We start from the raw sequence: 22,467 nt of genomic DNA, 5'->3' as shown, positions 1-22,467 counted from the left end.
TACAGATTCACTACAATAAAAAGGGAAGCCAAAAGTGTTCAAAGTAAATTGTGTAGAGTACACCATCATAATGTAGCATACTAAATGTAATTTTTATGTAATTACTTATTCTGTTGTTCTGGTTCAATTTATACTCACTTTTGAAAGGCATGTCATACTGAGTTTTCTGTACTCATGTCTATAAAGGGGTAGCCATTGAAGCTGTGTTAGACCATTGCTATAAGAAGAACCTTGACTTTGCAGTGCTTTTCCCAGGAACTTCCTCTAATGTAAATGTGAGCACTCCCTCTTTCTAGCTAGGTTTCATGTTAGGGCTTTGTGCTCTCAAATGGCTTGCACTAATTGTCCCACATGTTTTGAATGGTTTCTTTTGTGTTTTTGTGTACAGCATTTGTTTGTAAGACAGCTCTCTTTTTTTTCTCCAGAGGGAAATGCGGGGGAGTATTACCTTCAAGATTGTGCCAAGTTACCGCACTCAGTCTTCATCCTGTGAGGTAATGACTCTAACAAACCACCCCCATCTCTTCTGAGTTCTTAACTAACTGTCTGCTGATGGCTGAATGTTTTTGCTTTCTGGGAAATTGTTTCTGCCTGTGCTGTTAGATCACTGCACACCAATTTTACAACAAAGATAACGGAACAGAGTAGGTCCCATCCACCTACTCAGCCCTGCTTCCATGTGGATCTCCTCAGCACTTTAACTTTTTGCAGGCTAAAATCTAAGTAAAATATAGAAAAGCTACAAATAATGGCTTAATAAAGAAAAGATGGAGTCTGAGGGGAAAAAACATAAAGACTGTAATTGCAATAATATTTCCAGGAAGTATAATATGTTCACTTCCCTCTTGTTAAGAAATCACATAGATAGTTCTTCTTTCTAAGAATCTGAGAAGTGATCTATTCCTGTTAAGATAGAATTGTTCCAATAACTGTTAAAATTCTCTCTAGTTGAATGTTAAGGTCTGTGATGAACTAGAAACTTTACTTTCCTAGAGGAAAATAGGCTTTGCAGCCTTTTGTGAAATTGTTTAAATTTGGAGTGTTATGTGATTTGTAAAAAAGTAAATTTTCTAAAATGATACAACACCAGGTTTCTTTCTTACAATAAGTTTATTCTATAGAAATTGGACCTTTTTCAACCTATATTATTCAGTTTTGTATTGATTATTTAGTAAGATTCCAAAGTCTCTCCTTTTTATGTTTGGAAATATAAATGGTACCATTCTTTGGTCATTGCACGTTGCACATTCAGCTTGAGTACTATTTATTGAAATTTGTTCTTTTATGTGCATCTTCCAAGTAGGTGTACATCAATATAAAGTACACATTTCCTGAAGTTAATTTTTTTCCATTTTTTATTATCTTTTTTTGAAGATACATAGATCACATAAAATGTTACATTAAAAAAATATAAGAGATTCCCATATACCCCACTCCCCACAACCCGTACTCCTCCCATTTTGACAACTTCTTTCATTAGTGTGGTATATTCATTGCATTTGATGAGAACATTTCTAAAATTAATTTTTAAGACTGATAAGTACCTTATTGGAGGTTATCTAGAAAATTGAATTTGTACTTAGGAGAACTTGAGGGAGAAATTATAGTGCTTCTTACCAACTCTAGTAATACTATAAATTTCACAAGAAAAATAAGAGACTTCATACTTTTTTTCCCTTTGAGAATTTTGTTGTTTTGTCAAGTTTATTTTTAGTGGCCCATGACAATTGGGGTTTCTGTTACATCGGGTCTTGAGCGCCATTTAGTGGCTTTTTATGGAACTTCAATTAGTACTCTACAGTAAAAGAAAATGCGGAACTGCTTCTGCTCCATGGTTCAGAGTATTGAAATTTGTTTTGTAAACAGCCCTTGCTGGGAATAAGAGAGTATGGCACACACATTTAATGTAAACAATTATAATATTCTAAAATCATAGATGTTCTTCATATCCTTTCTTTGAAGAAATTTTTTATTTTGTGGCTAACTAACCAGAAGGTACTTTTACTTATTAATATAACATAAGTTTCTCTTTTGCTTTTAAAGTGGTTGAACTAGTTTTGAGATGAGACCAATATTATACATGTAAATTCTATGCTCTTGAGTAAGAAGACCCCTGCCCCCCTTTACTTTCCTTACCTTTGAATAATAGAAAAATAATAATAATGATACCTCCCTTCCTTGCCCTACCCGCAGCCTTTTTGACCTTCCTGTGCTCTGGCAGAATTCAAGCCTGTGGTTGGGACTCTTCCCACCCAGGGCAATACTTCCCAAAGAAAGGCTCTCTGGCTACCTGTATCAGCATCTTCAGTCACTTGGCAAAAGAGTGACTGGGCGCCACTCTGCCCCTACTGAATTGAGTGTCTGGGGGTGGCATATGGAGATCAGTCTGCTCAGTAAAGTTTGAAAATGCTGCTGTAAGGGATCCCATTATTTTTTGCCTTATGAGTTCCAGAAATTTTCTTTAAATGAAGAAAAAACTTTCTATCTTTTGAGCAGACATATACTTTCAAAAGCTTAAAAGGACTCTATTAAACCAAAAGAAAATTTTAAATACTCATTTTCTTCTCCTTGTTCTTATTGTTAAAGTTAATTTGGACAATCAGGGAATACAGTCTGGAAAGAATTCTGAGTGTGCTAAATAGTATAGAGAATACAATTGAGTAGAGCAGATATAGAGAGAATAGCTGTTGCTGCTCAGATCTTTGCCAGATGTGTAATATTTTTTATAGGCCTGAGATTATTGTTTTATTCAATCTGCTAAAATGATTTAAAGAATAAAGGTTTCTTCTCTGGTGTATATCTACCTGTCTTTTATCCTTATTAGTAATATTTTTCTTAGAAAATTCCAAGGTGATTACAGCATAAGAAGTCTTTTTGATTTTTAGCTTCATTTCACTTCACATTGAATCATGCAGTAATTCTCAATACTGAGATACCTAAAAATTGTTAAATCCTTTCAAAATAAATTTTTAATAAAAATTAGGCAGTTGGGATCATCAGGACAATAATTTTATAGTAATATTTTTTGTTTTATAGTATTTGATAGGATTTTAATATCAAGTCACTCTTCTGGGTCTCATTTAAAGAAAGCAAAGGTTTTAGAGTGTTGGACACAGGAGAGAAATGGTTAATGAATTGTCATTAATGATTTATCATCACATAGAATATATGACTCTTCAAACTGTAAAATTTGTTTCATACTTCTGTGAAATCATGCAAATAAGTCAGTGTGACACCTTTACAGCTAAAACCTCAAAGGAAATGGTTGTCAGACTGTGGTTGTAACTGTTGATGTGAATATATCTGTGTTTCTGTGCTGGTGTTCTGTGTTAATGAACCTTGTGTCTTATTTCAGAGAGATTCCCCTTCCACTTCCAGACAGTCCCCAGCTAATGGTCATAGCAGCACTAACAATTCTGTTTCGGTAAGAACTCTAGCTCCACACAGTAAAAGTGTGAAAATTTTGTTGGTGCTCACCTACCATAAGTGTTCTAGTTACATGTGTTCAGTGGAAATATTGTCTTCTGCCGATATAAAAGGCTACTACAGCTACCCTGCAGTTTACTCCTGAAAAAAAAACTTTTTCAGCATTTTCCTTTTATTAAAAACCCCTTTCATTAGTTAAGTTTGAAGAAATGTTAGTTCAAGCCTGCTCTGGTCATTCTAAAAATATTTCTATGCCACCCCACTAGTATTTATTACTTTGCTCAAACTTTTGCAAAGGATATAAATGGAAATTTGTTTAAATTTCTAAATATCTTTTAATTTGATAACAGTAAAACAATATAAGGATTTTTCAGAGCAGGTATTTGGGTATTCTCGGGCTTTGTAGTTTTCTAATCTGAGTGATGTCAGCAACATACCTTAGTTTCCGCTATCTAAGTTTACGAATTGGTGTGCCCTCTGTTATTGTGGTACGTGCACATAATTTTGTGAATTATAAGCCTTGCCTGGATATGAAAAGCAAAAGGAACTGGCTTCAAACTGCACTTAAGCCACGCTGTTATCACATCTTTAACACAAAGTACTTTATATTTTATTTGAACTGGGAATTTTTTTTTTCCAGAACAATCCATTTTGCAATATATAAGAAACTTTTTTATTTATTTGTACAAATAGAAGCATTTATAGGTACAGGTTTGTAATATTCTGGGGTAACAAAATGTTCTCTAAGTTGCTGGTACTGCTGTTTATTAGCCAGTTAAAATTATTGAGAATCCTAATAACACAGTAGTATCACTTTTTTTTCTGGCTATTAATTTGCCTTTAAAATATATATATTAACTTTTTTATCAGGTAAAATCTTGAATAATTTAGAAATATCTCCAAAACAATGATAGTCTATCAGTAAAAGAAATTAGTGAAGAAAATTTTCTCTTTCTTTTGAACATTAAAATAGGCTACCAAAGGAATTCATTTATGATAGTTAACATTTAATACTTTTAAGGTGATGAAAATCCATATAGCCTTTGAATTTTTCAAAATCTAAAAGGTTAGAGTGACTAAGTTGAAAAGGACAACGGTTCTATTTCAGTTTATTGGGTTTTTTTTTAATAGGCTATTTCACTTGCAGTGGCTTTTGTGTTGAAGATGCTGAGTTGTTTCTTAAGAACACATTTTCTCTCTGCTTAAACTTACCTGCTTTCTTCAGCTTGCTGCTAAATGGCCTGGGTTTGATTTTTTGATTACTCAACATTTCTGAGAAATGAAATAATGTATATTATCTCTTTACAACTTAAATCTAGCTCATTTTTTAAAGCATATTTTAACAGAACACACAAATTACCTTGTACTCTTGAAAAGTAAATGAAAATTTTTCTCCTGGGTTGGCTTTATTCTACAGGACTTGCCATCAACTACCCAACCAAAAGGACGACAGGTGAATAGATATCCTCTATAGAAACTTCTCTAAACTGAGCTGCTAATAGCCAATCCTTTATTAACCCTTTCCATCCCATAATGTCTGCATTTTGGACCATAACATTTGAGCGTTCAGAGCTTGAATCATTTCATTTTAACACATTATACATGACTAATTCTCTATAAAGACCCTCGCATCTTTATGGCTGTGATGGTTATTGTAATTTCAACCTGATAATTCTGTGTTGATGGTTAAGAATTCAGTCTTTGGAGCTCTTATGGGCCTGCCTCTGGGGTGGAAAAAAAATTAAAAGGTTAAAAAATTCCTAGAATTCTAAGAACAACTAAAAAGTGCATACTGATGAACATTTTTAAACAATAATTTTCTGAAATTTGAAAGCTTTTATCTTAAGTTCATATTCGTATATACATTTCTAAAAGGCATTTACAATGAAAAATAAGAAAAAGCATAAATATCCCAGCTTTGCATCCTAAAGTGCCTGTGTTACTTCAAATATGAAGTTAAGTGCTGTCTAACACTAGCAAGTAACTTTCAAATTGCCAGCACTTTAAAAGAATGGATTTTAGATATAAATGCAGAGACTTGTTAATTTTATAGGCTGGATTTCTGAAAATAAACTTAAACAGAAAAATCATGCAATGGTTCCAAAGCCTTCAGGTTGGTTTTACAGTGACTTAAACATTAATATTCAAATTTAATTTCAAGAGAGAGGATTTTTAAGGGATCTTTTCTTGAAATGTATTGTTAAGAAATAACAGATTTTTTTGAGTTAATATTTGTATAAATTAACACTTGATAGAATTCATGCACAAGTCTTAAGACTTGCATAATTGCAACATTAAATATCTAGTACCTTATTAAAGCATTTAGAAATCCAGTAATTCATAAAATGCTGCCATATGGTAGCCCCTTATATACTAATCTGTTTTCTTTTATGTATTTTTTAAGTAAATTCATATATCATAAAACTGAGAGCCTTAAACTATACATATCTTGAAGCTCTGTGCTGATTTTGAGTATTATATTGGCAAAGTTAGGATTCAAATTCATTTTTCTTCTCTCAGAGGAATAAAATACTAAACATAAAGCCTAAGTCCTTTAAAAAATAAAACTATAAAAAACACTTTAGAAAACTGTTACGTTTAAGTTTATCATTAGTGTGTAGAAACTGCCAGTTGTCATGTAGGCATTTATAGCAAGATGCCATCCCAGAGTTCTTGCTGTTTTCATATCATGTGCTGCTTTAGGGTTAAAACCTACCCTGAATGCTAATATTTATGGCTTAAAAGCTGCCCACATAGTCATGACAACATATCCATAACATCGACTAAATATGTACAGGTTTTAAAATGGTAAGCATATTTCTCTGTATTTATAGGCCTAGTCTGTATATAGTAAAAGCAGAAATGGTCTTTACTTTTATTAAACATGTATCTTGTGTTCCTTTTAAATAAAAACAGCAGTTTTGAACCTTTACACATCAAACGTAGTATGTCATTTCTAGTGGTAGAAGTTTTTTGCGTTGTGTTTCCATGCATCATTTTTGCTTTCATCATCTGTCCTGTTCATATTGTAAGTGTTGGTGTGTGGTTAGTAGAAAATTAGAACTGTTTTCTTTCACATCACTGTGGCATCCTTTCTTACACACTCCTGTTTTATAGATCTATGTAAGAGCACAATTTGAATATGATCCAGCCAAGGATGACCTCATCCCCTGCAAAGAAGCTGGCATTCGATTCAGAGTTGGTGACATTATCCAGATTATTAGTAAGGATGATCACAATTGGTGGCAGGGTAAACTGGAAAATTCCAAAAATGGAACTGCAGGTCTCATTCCTTCTCCTGAACTTCAGGAATGGTATGTTTTTGTTGTTTCATTTTTTGTTATTATAAAATGAAGCCCTACCCATACGTTTTCAATTTTTTGAAAAAATTTTATTTTGTAAAATCTCTCTGCATATATTCCTTACTTTTCTAGCCAAACAAAATTCAAAGTAGTCATTCAAGAATTCTAAATTCTCAGCAATTAGTGAGATCCTTTGAGTTAGTACTTTAAAAGGACCATCACACAGTTTCTTGTTTACATCTAAGGAAAGGGAGGCCTAGAGAGAAGCTGAGTTACTGAGCCCTGGTCACATCAGACTTGTAGCAGAGCTGTGAAAAGAACACTCCACTCCTATAGGCTGTTTCAATTCTTTTAGTATTACAGTTTTTTTTAAGTATACCCTTACCTTACTCTTTCCCATGCTCTCACCACCTGCATCCCACTCCATCACTAGCAAAAAAACTCAAATGTAGTGATTTAATGTCACTCAGGGTATTTGAAGATGAAACATGTTTCACTGTTCAGAGGAAAACACAGAATCTTTCTTCTCTGCCTTGCCAGCTCTTTAAAAACTTTATGTTAGAAAGTTTAAACTTTGAAAGTAAGGTTAAAGTCAGACAGGATTTTTAGGCATTGTGTGTTTTTGTTTGTTTTGTGCCTGGGATTGAACCCGGGACCTCATACATGGAAAGAAGGTGCTCAACCACTGAGCTACACCCGCTCCACAGGCACTGTTTTTAACTGAGAGAAGATATTGATTAGGAGTCATGGATTACTATATATTTTGGTAAAAATATTTCTTTTATTATTGTTGCAGTTTGCTTAATTGAACTGTGTTTTAAATTTTTTTTATTGTTTTACCTTAGTATGGGTGGTTTGGCAGTATACCAGAAATCTGGTGCGAAAGAAATAACTTTATGTCTGAGTTTTGTTTCACGTGACAAAAAGTAACCATTAGACATTGTGCCAATTTCCCCAAAAGTACTAGAGCATAGCTGAAAGAGACCAGTGATACTGAGGCCGTGGACCTTTATAATTGCCTTTTCACCCATTTTTTTTCCTCACTAAATAAGGAATTTCTTAGTTAATCTCTTTTGTTCAATTACCTCTTTTAGCTACCCAATGTTTCCCAAAGATATTGTTAAATTTAAAATGTTAAAGCTGATGTCATCATTGTACACATAAGGAAACATAGGCCCAAAGAGAGGAAGTAGAACCCTTCCATCTTGCATTGTCTTTCAAAAAAAAGTTAAAACATAAGCAGGAAGAAAGTGGTTTCTAAGTTGTTTTGATGATGATGTTGTTATGTTATTACTGGTTACATTTTACAAAATGTATTTTTTAATGTTGTCATATAACTACAAGCACTTTATTGAAAATAATTTTGTAGATTCCAGACCTTGTCTCCCTAGTCAGATTGTCTATATAAATCATGTTTAACTGATACCTAGAATTCTGATTCTATTGAATGAATCCTGAGAAATATTAGTAGAAAGAACAGATTTGCTTCCTGTTTCCCATAATAGTAGACTAGGTTATTTGGATCAATCCTCCTACTGAAAAAAATGAAAAGTGCTGCAGAAAATGCTTTTTTAAAGAAAAAAAAATACCTTAAAAGCATTGAATTACTGAAAAGGTACTGAGGGTCTCAGTGACCAATTTTACATGAAAGCCTTTAATCAGAGCAATAACCAGAATGTCAGAGTACCAAATTGGCCCACTTTGCCGTAAGGACATTTGCTATTACTGCTTTACATTTCTGTACCAGAGGACCGATACTAAGACTCAAGGCCTCTACAAGTTGGGGAATCTTTTAGGAGACCCTCTTCACATCATTAGGATTGCAAAAGGCTGTACCGCTAGTTAAAAACAAACAGATTAAAAATGCTCTTGCTGTTCTTCAATACCAGGGGACTGTAGAAAAGCCTGCCTTGTCACTGAGCAGAGCAAAAGACAAAAGTAAAGGGAGGGGAGCAGATGTAGCTCAAGTGGTTGAGCACCTGCTTCCCACGTAGAAGATCCCAAGTTTGATTCCCAGTACTTCCTAAATACTAAACAAGCAAACAAATGAAAAAACCAACTCTCATTGGGAAGCATATGTTGCTCAGTGGTTGAGCACCTGCTTCCCATGTATAAAGTCCTGGATTCAATCCCCAGTACCTCCTCAAAAACTAAAAAAATGTAAAGGGAGAACAAACTTCTCCTGAAAAAAGGTGTGGCACTGATCACCCAGGTACCTTTAGCATGGTTCAACCAGGGAAACTCAAGCCCTGCAATTGATTTGAAGCACACAAGGAAACAAGGTAACATGAACGAGACCCTACAGAAATGGCAGCAGAAACAAACCAATACCTGCTTCAGATACTGCAGTTAGGAGACAAAATGTTTAAAGCAACTATGCTTACCAGGTTTTAAAAAAACAGATAATAAGCTTTAAAAATATCATCAGGGGACAAGACACTTTAAAAAATGACATAGATAGCAGATTTGAAAAGGATCCAAAAGGAACTTCTGGAATAACAACAAAAATGTAGTAACAAAATTTAAAACTCCATAGCTACACACCTATTAGAGTGACTAAAATTTAAGAAGACCAACCATACCAAGTGTTGGAGAAAATATGGAACAACTGGTCAGAATTTTTAAATGGTACAACTACTTTGGAAAATAGTTGAGCAGTTTCTTAAAAAGTAACACCTACCATATGACCCAGACATTCCAATCCAATTCCAAGAGAAACAAAGACATGTCCACTCAAATTTGTACACAAGTATTTGAAGCAGCTTTATCTGTAATAGCCAAAAATAGGAAACAATGCAGATGTTCATCAAAAGGTGAATATAGGTTAACAAATTATGATATAGCCACAGCATAGAATGCTACTCAGCAATAAAAAGGAATGAACTATTGATATGTGCAACAATATGGATGAAACTCAACATCATTTTGCTGAGTGAAAGAAACCAGGCAAAAGAGAGAAAATACTATATGATTCTATTTATATAAAATTCTAGAAAATGCAAACTAATCTCTAGTGAAAATGTTTGCCTTGGGATGGAGTGGAGGAAGGGAGGGATTACAAAGGGACACAAGGAGATTCTGAGAGTGTTAGAAATGTTTGCTATCTTGCTTGTATTGATGATTTCATGGGGTGGATATATGTGTCAAAACTAATGAAAAATTGTACACTTTAAATATGTTCAGTTTATTGCCAAAAAAAATGAATTCAATAAAAGTTGCAAAAAATATAGAAGGAGAAAGGGATTCTAACTGGGATGATGAGGAAGAGGCTATGTGCCTTGAGACCTGAATAAGACTTCGGGGGTTCAGCAAGGCATTCCTTTCTGAGGGAAAAATGCAGTTAACCTCCCTGTTGGGAAACTGAATTCATCTCTAAAATGTCAGTGAGGATGCACTAATAAGAAAGATTCAAAGCAGTATGCTATCAGCCAGACCCAGAAGCTTTGTTCTAATGTGTTTCTACCAAGTCACATTTTTCACATCCTGTAGGTGAGAAATCAATTTTTTAAGAATCCTTGTTAAATTTCATCTTGCTTGACAAGGCACATCATTCTAGTCCTTTGATATGTGCTGGGTCTCTGAATCTATCATCCCCTCCCTTGCCTCCTAGATCATCATCTAAGTCATCAATAAAATGTTGAACTTATATTTGAAATTTCCCTCCAGGTTGACCTTAATCCTAACATGATTTCCATGCACTTACTGAGCTAAAAGAAATAACACTTATTTCCTGAGTGGCTGGTGAAAATCAATTTTATTCCTCTACGATCACATCACACATGACCATACCACAAATTTTTACAGGGAATGTTTTGTTTTTATGTTTTAAACTTAGAAATATTTATTACAAGATACACTTTCTACTATAATACAAAATTCACAAGGTCAGGATTTTTTGTCTTTTAACCTGTCAAAAATTCTTCAGTTCTATTTATGTTTCCAAATACTCTAAGTCTCATAGAAGCTATAGTTACAACTAATAGAACATAAGGGCTTGTATCAGAAAAATCCCCCAAACAAGGTTTCATCAGGCTCCTCTTATGCCACTTAGTAATATGTGGAGATTGACTTTAATATTATTGCTTGAGAGTTCATAGTATTTCCCAATAAATGTCTTTTCCTCAACCAAAAATTAAATGAGCAAACAACAAACTAAACAAAGCAAAAATAAAAACCTCAATGAACGAGAAAGGATAAGATACATGAAGGACAGTCTCTTAAAGAAAATAGAAGAGGGGGAGCAGATATGGCTCAAGCATTTGGTCGCCTGCCTACCACATGGGAGGTCCTGGGTTCAGTTCCTGGTGCCTCCTAGAGAAGATGAGCCAGAAAGCGAGCTGACTCAATGGTCTGGTGCGGCAAGCTGATGCAGCAAGGAGACACAAAGAGGAAACACAATGAGAGGCACAAGCAGGGAGCCGAGGTGGCTAAAGCAATTGAGTACCTCTCTCCACCATGGGAGGTCCCCGGTTAGGTTCCCAGTGCCTCCTAAAGAGAAGATGGGCAGACACATAGAGTGCACAATGAATGGACACAGAGAGAAGACAGTGAGCGCAAACAACAAGGGGGAGAGAAATAAATAAAAGTAAATCTTAAAAAAAAAAATTGTGTCCCTTTACAGGGCTTTTTAAAAAAAGAAAAGAAAATAGAAGAGGAGAGGACACTTCCAAACTCATTTTTTGGTGCCATCCTTACCTCAATACCAAAATTAATAAAGAGTGTTCAAGAAAAGAAAACTACAGACCAGTATCACTCATAAACATAGATGCAAAAATCCTCAAAAAAGTATTACCAAATTTAATCCAGCAATATATAAAAAGGATAATACATCATGACCCAAGTAGGGTTTGTACAGAGAATGCATAACTGGTTTAACATTTGAAAATCAATCAATGTGTTCCACCATATCAACAGACTAAAGAAGAAAGTCTATGTGCATGGTCTTTTCAAAAGATACAGAAAAAGTATTTGCTAAAATTCATCATCCAATTATGATTAAAATGCTCTCAAACTATGAATTGAAGGGAACTTCTTTGAGAGGCAACTGCAATAAACCTACAGCTAATGTTAGTTGGAGAGGGAAAAAAATTGCAAGTGATACAATTTTCTGTGTAGAAATTGAAAGGAATCTATAGCTAAGTAATTAGAATTAATAAGGATTTAGCAAGGTCGAATATACAAAATCAATATACAAAAATACATTGTATTTCTAATTATCAGCAATAAACAGAAAATAAAAATTTTTTAAAGATACCATACTTGACACCACTGCAACACCATAATACTATAAAGTATTCTTGCAAAAAAAAATAAAACCTGAATCTGACTAGGCCTTTAGATCTAATTGCTTTTTTTACAGGAAATGCAAAAGAAAGAGGGACATAACTTAAAATACCATAGGGATACAGTCAGAAAAATCCAGGCTCAGAAAATGAAAAAACAACCAACCAGTTTCTGCAACAAATAAATTGCAAGGAACAAAGAGAGAGAGAGGAAAAGAGAAGGAGTCTGTGAACATAAAAGAGATTTAACGTTATTTAAGGAAGAAGCAATAGGATATCTTGGATTTTTTTTTTGAGAATGTAAATAAAACAAAACAAAGTGTGGAGCAGGTGTAGCTCAATGGTTGAGTACATACTTCACATGTACAAGGTCCCAGGTTCAATCCCTGGTACCCTCCTAAAAAAAATAAAAAGGGCATGGGTTAGTATTTGTTGAAGCTAGGTTGTAGATATTTGGAGTCCATTATACAATTCTCTACTCTCACATATGGAATTTATTGAAACATTAAAGAAGACTTAAATAGAGGAAGATGTATACTGCATTCATGGACTGGAAGACTCAGTATTAAAAATATCTCTCTTCCCGGATTGCTTCATAGATTCAATGCAACCCCAACCAAAATTCCAAGTTTTTGAAATTGATGAGCAAATTTTAAATTTTACCTGGAAATGCACGGAATCCTGATACTGTGCATAATCAATATACTTTTCTAAAAGAACAAGGATAAAGGCCTTGCTCCACCTGATACCAAGACCTATTACAAAGCTATAATAAATGAGATAATAACATAAAGGTACAGAGATGCTCACATAGACCAGTGGAACAGAATAGAGAATACAGAAGCATTCCCATACATAAATGGACACTTTCTATGTGACAGAAGTGTCACTGCATAGCTGTAGGGAGTGGACAGGTTTTTCAGTAAATCATGCTGGGACAATTGGGTATCCATTCATGGGGGGAGAGGGGATAAAATGGGGCTCCTGCTTCATACCATATGTAAAAATAAGTTCCAGTGTATTAAAAACCAAAATGTAAAAGACAGAACTGTAAGCCCTTCAGAAGACAATATTGGAGAATATCTTCAGGGACAAGAAAGGATTCTTAAGATACCAAAAATGTTTCCCATAAAGGAAAAGGTTGATGTGTTTGACTAAATTAAAATTAACCTACATTCAACAAAAGATACCATAAAATGTAAAAAGGCAAGCCACAGAGTAGAAGAAATCTTGACACTTATAACTAACAAAGGTGTAATATCCAGACTGTATAAATTATTCCTACAAATCAATATGAAAAAAGACTAAATAGGAAAATGGTTAATGGATGACCAGGCTCTTTATAAAAGAGGAACTCTAATAACCATTAAGCATATGAAAAGGTGCTCAATCTCGTCAGTAATCAGTGAAATACAAACTAAAAACACAGTGATATTCTGTTACCCACCATGATGGCTAAAATAAAAGACTGATAATACCAAGAGTTGACAAGGAAGTAGAACAATAGGTGGGAGTGTAAATCCATACAATGTCTTTGGAGAATAATTCAGCATTTACAATAGCATTGTACAGCATTCTTGGAGTGATTTTGGGCTCTCCTGTATATGGCTAACTCAGGCTCTGTGGTTGGTCCACAAGTAAAATCATTAAGTGAGCAAAGCCTGTGGCAGTATCCTGCAATGCAAGTATTTACACAGATTAAATATGAGAGATCTACTTTTTTACAATGTCAGTACATGTAACAGATGATAACTATTATAAATGGAACAAAATTATAATTTTCTGATTGTGATCGTAACTGGGTTTAATTGTAGCATGTTTTTTCCATCTTAGACTAGAATCACCATGAAGTAGTAGTACCCTTTATCTACTGTATACTTGGCATAAGGACATTATTTATATTTTTTGTTCTAAGTATTTACAACAACCATAGAAAAGGCTCACAGAGGTTAAGAAGCTGGCCAATATAAAATAATGGCTAAGAGCATGAGCTCTGGTGCCAGACTATCCCCACTCTCCAGGGTAAAGTACTTAACCTCTCTGTCCTTCCGGCCCCTCATCCATAAAATGGTAACCCAATTTCATGTGTTATTGGAAAAATTAACTGAGTTAATACATGTAAAGGTCCTAGAAAAATGCCTAACCCTTAGAGCTCAATGAACACAAGTTGTGGTAGAACCAGAATTCAAGCCAGGCCTGTTTTGACTCAGAATTCCATGTTCGTTCCATTATATCTCACAGTCATATGTTCAGGATTCTAAACCTTGTTATCAATGATGGTCAAGAAATACATTGTCATTTTAACACAAGCCTATGTTTTTAAGACAGTTCCAGGAAATAGTCATGAAAACCAAAGAATAACCTTGATATGAATGATTTGAAAGGTTTGAAATGAGTGTGTTCATGCTGGTTCATGTAAACTCTTCAAATAATTTTTCTCTTTTATCAACTCAAAACTATACATTTGTGGGGATTTTTTTCTTTTTTTCTTTGTGTGCTAGGCGTGTAGCTTGCATTGCCATGGAGAAGACCAAACAGGAGCAGCAGGCCAGCTGTACTTGGTTTGGCAAGAAAAAGAAGCAGTACAAAGATAAATATTTGGCAAAGCACAATGCAGGTAGGGAAAAAATCAACTGTTACTGAGGCCAGGTTAAACATCTCAAAGACTTAAATAGATGTAATGTTTCAATTCAGTCTTCAGAGTTCTCTATCCAAAAATTCCACCATATGAGGTCTTCAAAAACTTTTTAATAATCTCCTACTTACTTATTGTTAATATGTTAGTTATTTGCCAGATATAGTAAAGAATTATACTTTATAGGAAAAGAAAAATGTTATTTTGAAATAGTAGTATCCTCTGGAACTAAAAGAACCCAATACTTTAAATCCTCTCCTGAGAAGTGAGACCTTGAGAGTTTGCTCAGTCACCAGGATTTGTATCTCCTTGGCTGGGACTGGTGTTAGCAGATACCCTTCTTCCTGGCTCCTCTCTGGCCCTTGGACATGGCCCTATGATGTACGAATGGCAAAGGTGCACTCTAGAGAACTGTACTGCAAATGATTCAGTGGTTGGTTTAAAAGAGCACTAATGACAAGAGTACTAACTTGGTTTGGACAGTTTCTGGGACTGGTCTTCTTCCTTCATGGTATTTCCTAGTTCCTAAAAGATCATGAACATTATTTTGGACTTCCCTTCGTGGTATGTTTGTCCATATGGTAGCTAGTGTTCAACTTAAGTCCAATAACCATGTGTTTTGCCAAAAACTGAGATGAATACCAAAAAAGCAAAAGCATGGTTTGCCATTGCAGAAGACTCACAAGATGTAGCTTAAGCTAAAAGAAAATACGTGATGATATATGGAATAGGGATTTGCTTATTGTCAGTAACTTCTTCATATAACCCCTTTTATAAAGAACTTTTTCTGAGGAATGGATTAGTTCCCAAGGTTTCAGAAACAAGTCCAAAAATAAAACATATCACAGTAAAAATCAAGTAAATCCAATCATGCATACCCAATTTGACAATAAAATGGTTCTGACAAAGATGAAATGTATTTTTCTCTGAAGAATGTTACCACATGTTAGCATTCACGAGGGAAATTTATTTAGAAACTCTGAGTTGCTCATTTATTTATCAGAGATTAAAAGTAAGCATTTTGAAATACTGTATAAAGTATACTGAATGTGAGTGACCATATTGGTTAATTTAAACGGTTTCAGTTAAATGAGACTTTCCTCTCATATTAGCTACATTATACCATTTTTGTTTCCAATAAAATGTATCATTTCTGATTCTGTGCTACTGTAGATCAATAGTCTTGTAATGGATTTTTGTTTTGTTTGTTTTACAAAGGGAAGAAATACTTAAAGCAGACTAGTAAACATAATTTAGCAACTATTAATTTTAAATGCTCAAGTAGTACTATTTGAAAAAATACAGTTTCTTAGCACAAAACTTCAGTGGTTGTTGCCAAGTATCCTTAGTTTAGCCCTTATTTCTTTCCACTTCTAATAGTATAACAGGCCTATAAGGAGATGCTGACATTATAGTCACCTTGTAATTTTTAAAACAATTTTAAGTGATAACGTAGATATAGATGGCATTAAAATTCATTTAAACCTACAAAAAAAAACAAAGAAATAGCTCATTAAGATTATCAGTTCATTGTTAGTTTTATACTCTACTAATGGAGGGCATGTAGATGTGAGAATTGAATTTGCCAATATTTTTAAATTCAGCTCTGACGAAAAATAGGAGACTAACTGAAAAACTAGAACTCTCTAAGTGCTCACAAACAATCGAGTTAAATTGTTCACTTAAGAGTTTTGCCAGAAAATCAGCATCCAAACTGATTTTCCAAAGTTCAGTTTTCCATTTTCTCTGATTCATAATAGACGTTGCACAGCGGTCCTGCAGATGCACCTGTGGGCTTAAGAAGGTACCTGAGACAGAACTGAGAATCAGGACTCCTGTATTACCATGCATCCTGGGCATATCACTTAGCTCCTGTTGACCTCAAAATGGGATAACTGGATTAGTCAATCAGGGAGATCTTTTCTAATCCTAAAATTCATTACCAGGTCTGACAAATGAAGCCAAATACTCTTTTACTCTCCCTTATCTCAGACTTCAGCTTTCTGATAAACATGTATAGTGCCTGTCAAGTTTGAAGGGTGGCACCCTTGATATAGAAGGCAAGGGTCTAATAGGTATAAAATAGAATTGCTTTTTTGTCTGTCGTCTTTTGACATTAAACCTCTTATCCCAAACCGTGGGTCTAAGTTCTTGTAAACTTAGAAAGGAGGGAATGGGAGACCTACTACCACTCCTTTTTTGTTATCTTCAGCTTTTTCCTAGATAAAGCCTTCCTCATCATGCCTAAGAGATTGTTCCTTCTACGTGTATTTTGTCACTGCATATCAGACCCTTCCTTCATGCCCTTTAAAAAATAGTCCTTACAGACCGACCCGGATTTCTTTGTAGAGCCTTGTATTAGGCTTATTAGTGGATTATGTAACCAGAATATCATTTTTAGAGTTCCCTCTCACACAAAATGAACTCTCTCCTTTTAGTTTCTCTGGTCATGAGAAGATACTCGGGCTTTTACCTGGACATTCTGAAATATGCTGCCTTACAAGGCCTAGCATTCATTTCTCTCACCATCTCTTTAGATTTCTTCCACTGCACCAACCAACTCTTCCATTTTATTCATTATAAAGTCCAGAGAGAACTATTTGCTTAGAGATTATAAGGGATGAAATTGTCAGGAAGAGAAGTCAAGTATTTTATCAGCTGTTCTGCTTTTAGCTATGATGAAATTTCATCCTAACGTGCTTAATTGCCTATATAAAGAATTGCTCTAAAAATTTGAGAGAAACTAATACGGTTGACCTCCCTCAGTAAGACAGATGGTTTGAGAACTTGAAATATCCTGTCCTTTAAGGTCAAGAACTAGCCAAGTAGGCCCATGGGCCACAGATCAAACTTTATTTCTGAAGTTTTTTTCTGGCTTTTTCAGCAATTGATTATATAATATAGTATGTTCTTTGTTCTTTCTATAGTAGTCAGTAAATTAAAATAAGGGCCATATATTTTGTTTACTGCTTCAAATCTTAGAGAATTCAGCATATGTTGATAGCAAGATCCCAGCCTTATCATCAATTTCTGAAGTTGTTCGTATTTGTAGTAAAAATGAAGAATGGGAACTTTGTGACTATCTGGAAATGATGGGACCTATAATACTAGAATTAATTATTGCCATTTTTGTCACTAGGAAATTCCACATATTATTTAAAGCAGAATTTGCTTTAAAAACTGTGTTGCCTATATCTTGCATTATAAAGTGGCATCCCATTAGCTATGACCCATAAATAAATTTTGTTCATCACACACATACACAGTGCTTAAAATAATTGTAGCTATCACATTTGAATATCAGGATATTTAAAATAAAAATCTAGGTTTCTGATTTCCCTTGAAGAAACAGGATGTGGCTACACTGGACGCATTTTCTCTCTTAGTGACTTGGGGCTAAGTCCTTTTGGATGGACATTCATTCTCCAGGACTCACCATCCCCACCATTTCCTGTTCTTATTGTGCCTGGCCCACTGCGTTCAATCACACTAGCTGCCTTGCCACTGCGGGCATTTGAGTGTATACTCCCTGGCCCAATAATACCAGTGTGCAATACCTTTTTTTCATTAGGGCTTTTTTACAGTATTCAAAGATATTTGGAGCCTTTCAAACTGAGACAAGGATTCGATGTTATAGGCTTTTTTTATGGAAAAGATTCAACTGGAAGGAAGTTACCTAAATACTTAAAAGAATGGAATGTTGAGTAACATACCAGGAAATCAGGGCATCATGAGTAAACTATACCAGGCAGTACTTCTGAAGCCTTGGGAATAGAATCAATTTTGGTGTATGTAAGATCTACAGCAAATATGTTTTCTGCAATGCGTAAAAGATTTTTAACCACATGCATTTAATGCAAAAAGTATTGTCATGTTGCTAAAAGAACTGTATACTCTTGAGACTTTTAAGATCCCTTAGCTCCAGAACTTCCAAAAGTCAGTTTTAGATCAAGTTATTAATGTAAACTTTTAAGAAAAGTCTTCATTAAATCATTTTTTAAAATGTTAGGGCCTTGGGCAGTGGTGTTTAAATATCCTGAAATAGTCCTATTTACTGCATACAAACAGAATTTATACAGTACCATTCATAGGTATGCTTAAATTATGCTTACTACCACAAATTAGTAAATACTATTGACTTTACATATCTATTGCATTTTTCTTCCTTAATACAGAGAACTGTAAAGACAGCAAAAAATAGCCACAATCTCACACTGCCCTAGTGAATTTTTTTGAAATACCAAAGCTAACAGGAGTTAAAAATTTCAAACAGTACAGGAAGATACAAAATGAAAAGTGAAAGTCTTCCATACTTACACTCTCTGAAAAGGATTTCTTGCAACTCTTCCCAGATAAAATTTCTATGCATATACTAGCATATAAAATCTACTGGCTTTTATATAAGAATATTATTGAATTTTTATTAAAATGAGTTTGTTTCTCAATGTTATTTATTTGCCTTGTGTTTAGAATATTGCATGATAAAGTTTATTTTGTGCATATTATACTTTTATTTTACTAATATATTAAAAGCCATATTTCAATGACCCCTGTACATTTTTCATGCTGTCTTACTCCCAATGGCCTCTGTGCATGTAAGTAACCTGTTGAGTGACTACCTCTTTATTTGTTTTCAACTGTTTCTTTTCATTGTCTTTATTTTTTAATCAGCAACCAACTTAAAACCTTTTAAATGTTCAGTCTTTAAGCGCTCTCCTTATATTCCTTGTATCTCTTATTTTAAAGTATCCTTTTTCATTGTTTCTTAACCCTGTCACCATGTAGTAATTTCATTTGGACCAAAACAACCTCCTCATGCTACTCCATACATGGTTAAGATATTGTTATTTAACATATCTGTTCGTTTGTTTGTGGTGGTGATGTTGTTGATATCTAACTCATTCTTACATGTCAAAAATAACAACCAGTCCTCTTTCAGTAGGATTAGAGTTTGTGGCTCTATAGCAGGAAAAAGCTAGGTATACTGTTTAGAAAGCTTGCTTCATCACCATCTTGCTTTTTGTGAGATGCCTGGTGAAATATATAGTTTGTTGATGCACTTCTTTCATAAGCATGCTTTTTCTTGATGGAAGTATCACTTAGAGAGCAATAGGTATAAAAACAAACAAACAATGCCATAAGCACCCTGCTTTTATTTTTGCAACTCTTAGCACTCTATCACCACTGAAGCATTACTAGTTAGCTCTACCACGTAGAGCACCTTTTATTCACTTTAATTTTGTGAGCCTGCCGTTCTAAACACAGAAAGCATTTCTTGGTTTTTAACTGTTACTAGAGAATGTGCTTTAAAGACTTTCATTCAACCTTAATGAAATGAAGTTATTAAAAGAAGACAGAGGCACAAATACCCATTAACATGCACTAACCCTTATTTTATCGTACTGTATTTCTTTTTTCTTTCTATTTTTCTTTTTTGTATATTTTGAGAATGATACTTTTCCTTTTGGTTTCTGTTCTACCTCATTCCAGAGTATCCTATTTTGCATTTTAAGGTTCTTTGCTCCTGGGAAGATCATAAATGTTAAGGACTGAGTTGATATTCAAAATCATTTGGCAATATTGTTTCAGGGAATAGAAGTTTTTCTTAATGATTACATCATCCCAGATTCCTTTAGTCCACCATGGAATCAATTTTATTGCATTTATCTCAACCCCTCTAAAATCCAGGGCTTTATTCAATATTCTTTAAAAAAGAAATTTCATTGTGTACCTGACAATATTTGAGATATTATCATGCAGAATTATTACAAGAAACATAGACACATGATTTTAGCCTTCTCATGAGAATTTTCAAATGTGTGTGAGATTTAGACTGTATTGAACTTCAATAGGAATACTCATCCTCTCAGGAAAGTTTCATACATTGCTTGAAATTGTTTTTTCCAATAGTATTATTAAGAGGTAGGTTTCAAAAAATATTTTTAAAGTATTTTTTTTCAGTCTGTAATGATTAGAGAACGCCCCGTTTGCAAAGGGTTCCGGCCTCAGACTCTGCTTCATGCTTCTTTCCATTTCTGTCCATCCTGATTTACTGTACACAGGCAGAGCATGTAACATCTGGCAAGGTTTAGGGCCCAGGGAAGCAAGTTTCCTACTTACATACCCAAAACTTTCCATCAAATGAATATCTAGGTCATAATAAAACTTAGGAGATGCTTATTTCAAATACTTGTGAAACCGTAGTTGCATACCTAGAACCTGGCTTTGAAAGAATCCAGCATGCTACCTTCATCAACTCTGTTGAAAGAAAGAACCATGAAGTTAAAGGCCAACTGTCCATGCATTTCTCATCCATCTCTAAAATTATCTAGCTGGCCTCTTTCTTGGTTAATTTTAGTTGCATTCATGTTATATTCATGTTGGTGTCGGTCACCGTCTGTAGACTTTTTCTTTTTAGTATTGCTGATTTGTTAGAATTGCAAAAATGGGAACAGCATGTGGTTTTGAATGACTTCATATGATTTGTTAGATACTGCATGAAAAGATATGCAGTATCTTTTAGAATTTGACTTTTATGCATGTGCTCAATATATCTTGGATGCCCCTGGTTCTAAAGTGCATTTTCATGGGCTTAAAAATGAAATTTTATCCCTAAAGGTTATATGACTTAAATGACATGTAAGCTGTATGTCATAAGTTGGATTCATATTTTTATGACGTGGTTTTACTCTAGTTTTTATTTTGCCAATAAAATTATAATTTATGTACATGAACTACTCATTCTGTAAATTTACCCTTCTTCTAAATCTTTGCCTTTTAGTGTTTGATCAATTAGATCTTGTTACATATGAAGAAGTAGTAAAACTGCCAGCATTCAAAAGGAAAACACTAGTTTTATTAGGTAAGCTTGATTGTACAACTGGCTTTCTTATTTTCATTTTCAAAACATTTTGTGAACATTATTAGCAATTGTCAATTTTTAACTTCTTTTTTTTTTAATGACGTAGGTGCACATGGTGTTGGAAGACGACACATAAAAAACACCCTCATTACAAAGCACCCAGACCGATTTGCATACCCTATTCCACGTGAGTGATGCCTCACTCTCTTTAATTATACTTTTCCTATCCTTTTTAAAATATTGTGATTTATGTATATTTTTCTGATTACATAAAGTAATAACTATTTATTGTAGGAAATTAAAATCTAGAAAAGAAGAAGATAATATGTGAACAACAAGCCCACTTCCAGTCCCCCCAAAATAGTGCTGTAAATATTTTGTTTGACTCCCAAAAGCTTTCTAGCAGATGGTACCTTTTTCCAGGTGAATAGGGCTAAAGGAAAATGATATTTGTTGTTGTTAATTTGGTTTTTTGAGGGGAGAATGATTTTTAAGAGCAATAAGAGAAAGTGTGAACCATCCTATAGGACATTCAGGTGCCTTCCTGAAGCCTTTGTCAAGACCATTTACTGTATCTCTATACCCCAGAGAGCCATAGGGCTTCATAAGACAACCCTTATCCCAGAACCCTATCTGATTTTACACAACAAGGAAATTCATTAAATATCATTTCAGTTAGTGCCACTGGGGTTTTCTAGCAAACCGCTTTGGAATGTTCCTTTAATTCTCCTTATATGTAGATTATGATTACAGCAAGCTTAGCTAACTTTTAGTTTTTTCTTCATCACGTAGCAGTTGAACCCTCCATGTTATTAAATGGCCAATTAACTCGCTTAATTTTGAAACTTAAAGTTAAGGTTAATGACCTCAGTCATTATTTAAATATTTAACCCCAGAGGTGTATATAGCCTAAGTTGAAACTACTGTGATGACTGAGAAAATACAATAATAGTATGCTAT

General features: G+C 34.2%; 1 protein-coding gene across 8 annotated transcripts in view; it reads left to right on the top strand.

Moving 5' to 3' along the window:
* CASK (calcium/calmodulin dependent serine protein kinase) overlaps window positions 1-22,467 on the top strand; it is a 435,002-nt gene that overhangs the window by 393,643 nt on the left and 18,892 nt on the right. For 2 of the 8 annotated variants that reach the window (XM_058291528.1, XM_058291527.1), the window contains exons 17-23: window positions 426-494; window positions 3,356-3,424; window positions 4,844-4,879; window positions 6,544-6,740; window positions 14,512-14,627; window positions 21,427-21,507; window positions 21,614-21,694. In XM_058291528.1, the coding sequence (XP_058147511.1) occupies window positions 426-494; window positions 3,356-3,424; window positions 4,844-4,879; window positions 6,544-6,740; window positions 14,512-14,627; window positions 21,427-21,507; window positions 21,614-21,694 (649 nt within the window). The remainder of the gene's footprint in view (window positions 1-425; window positions 495-3,355; window positions 3,425-4,843; window positions 4,880-6,543; window positions 6,741-14,511; window positions 14,628-21,426; window positions 21,508-21,613; window positions 21,695-22,467) is intronic. The other 6 variants (XM_058291532.1, XM_058291530.2, XM_058291535.1 and 3 more) reach the window with 3 other exon arrangements.

Source organism: Dasypus novemcinctus, chromosome X (genome assembly GCF_030445035.2).
Source record: "Dasypus novemcinctus isolate mDasNov1 chromosome X, mDasNov1.1.hap2, whole genome shotgun sequence".
Classification (NCBI taxonomy): Eukaryota; Metazoa; Chordata; class Mammalia; order Cingulata; family Dasypodidae; genus Dasypus; species Dasypus novemcinctus.
This window is presented reverse-complemented; position numbering and strand designations above follow the sequence as displayed.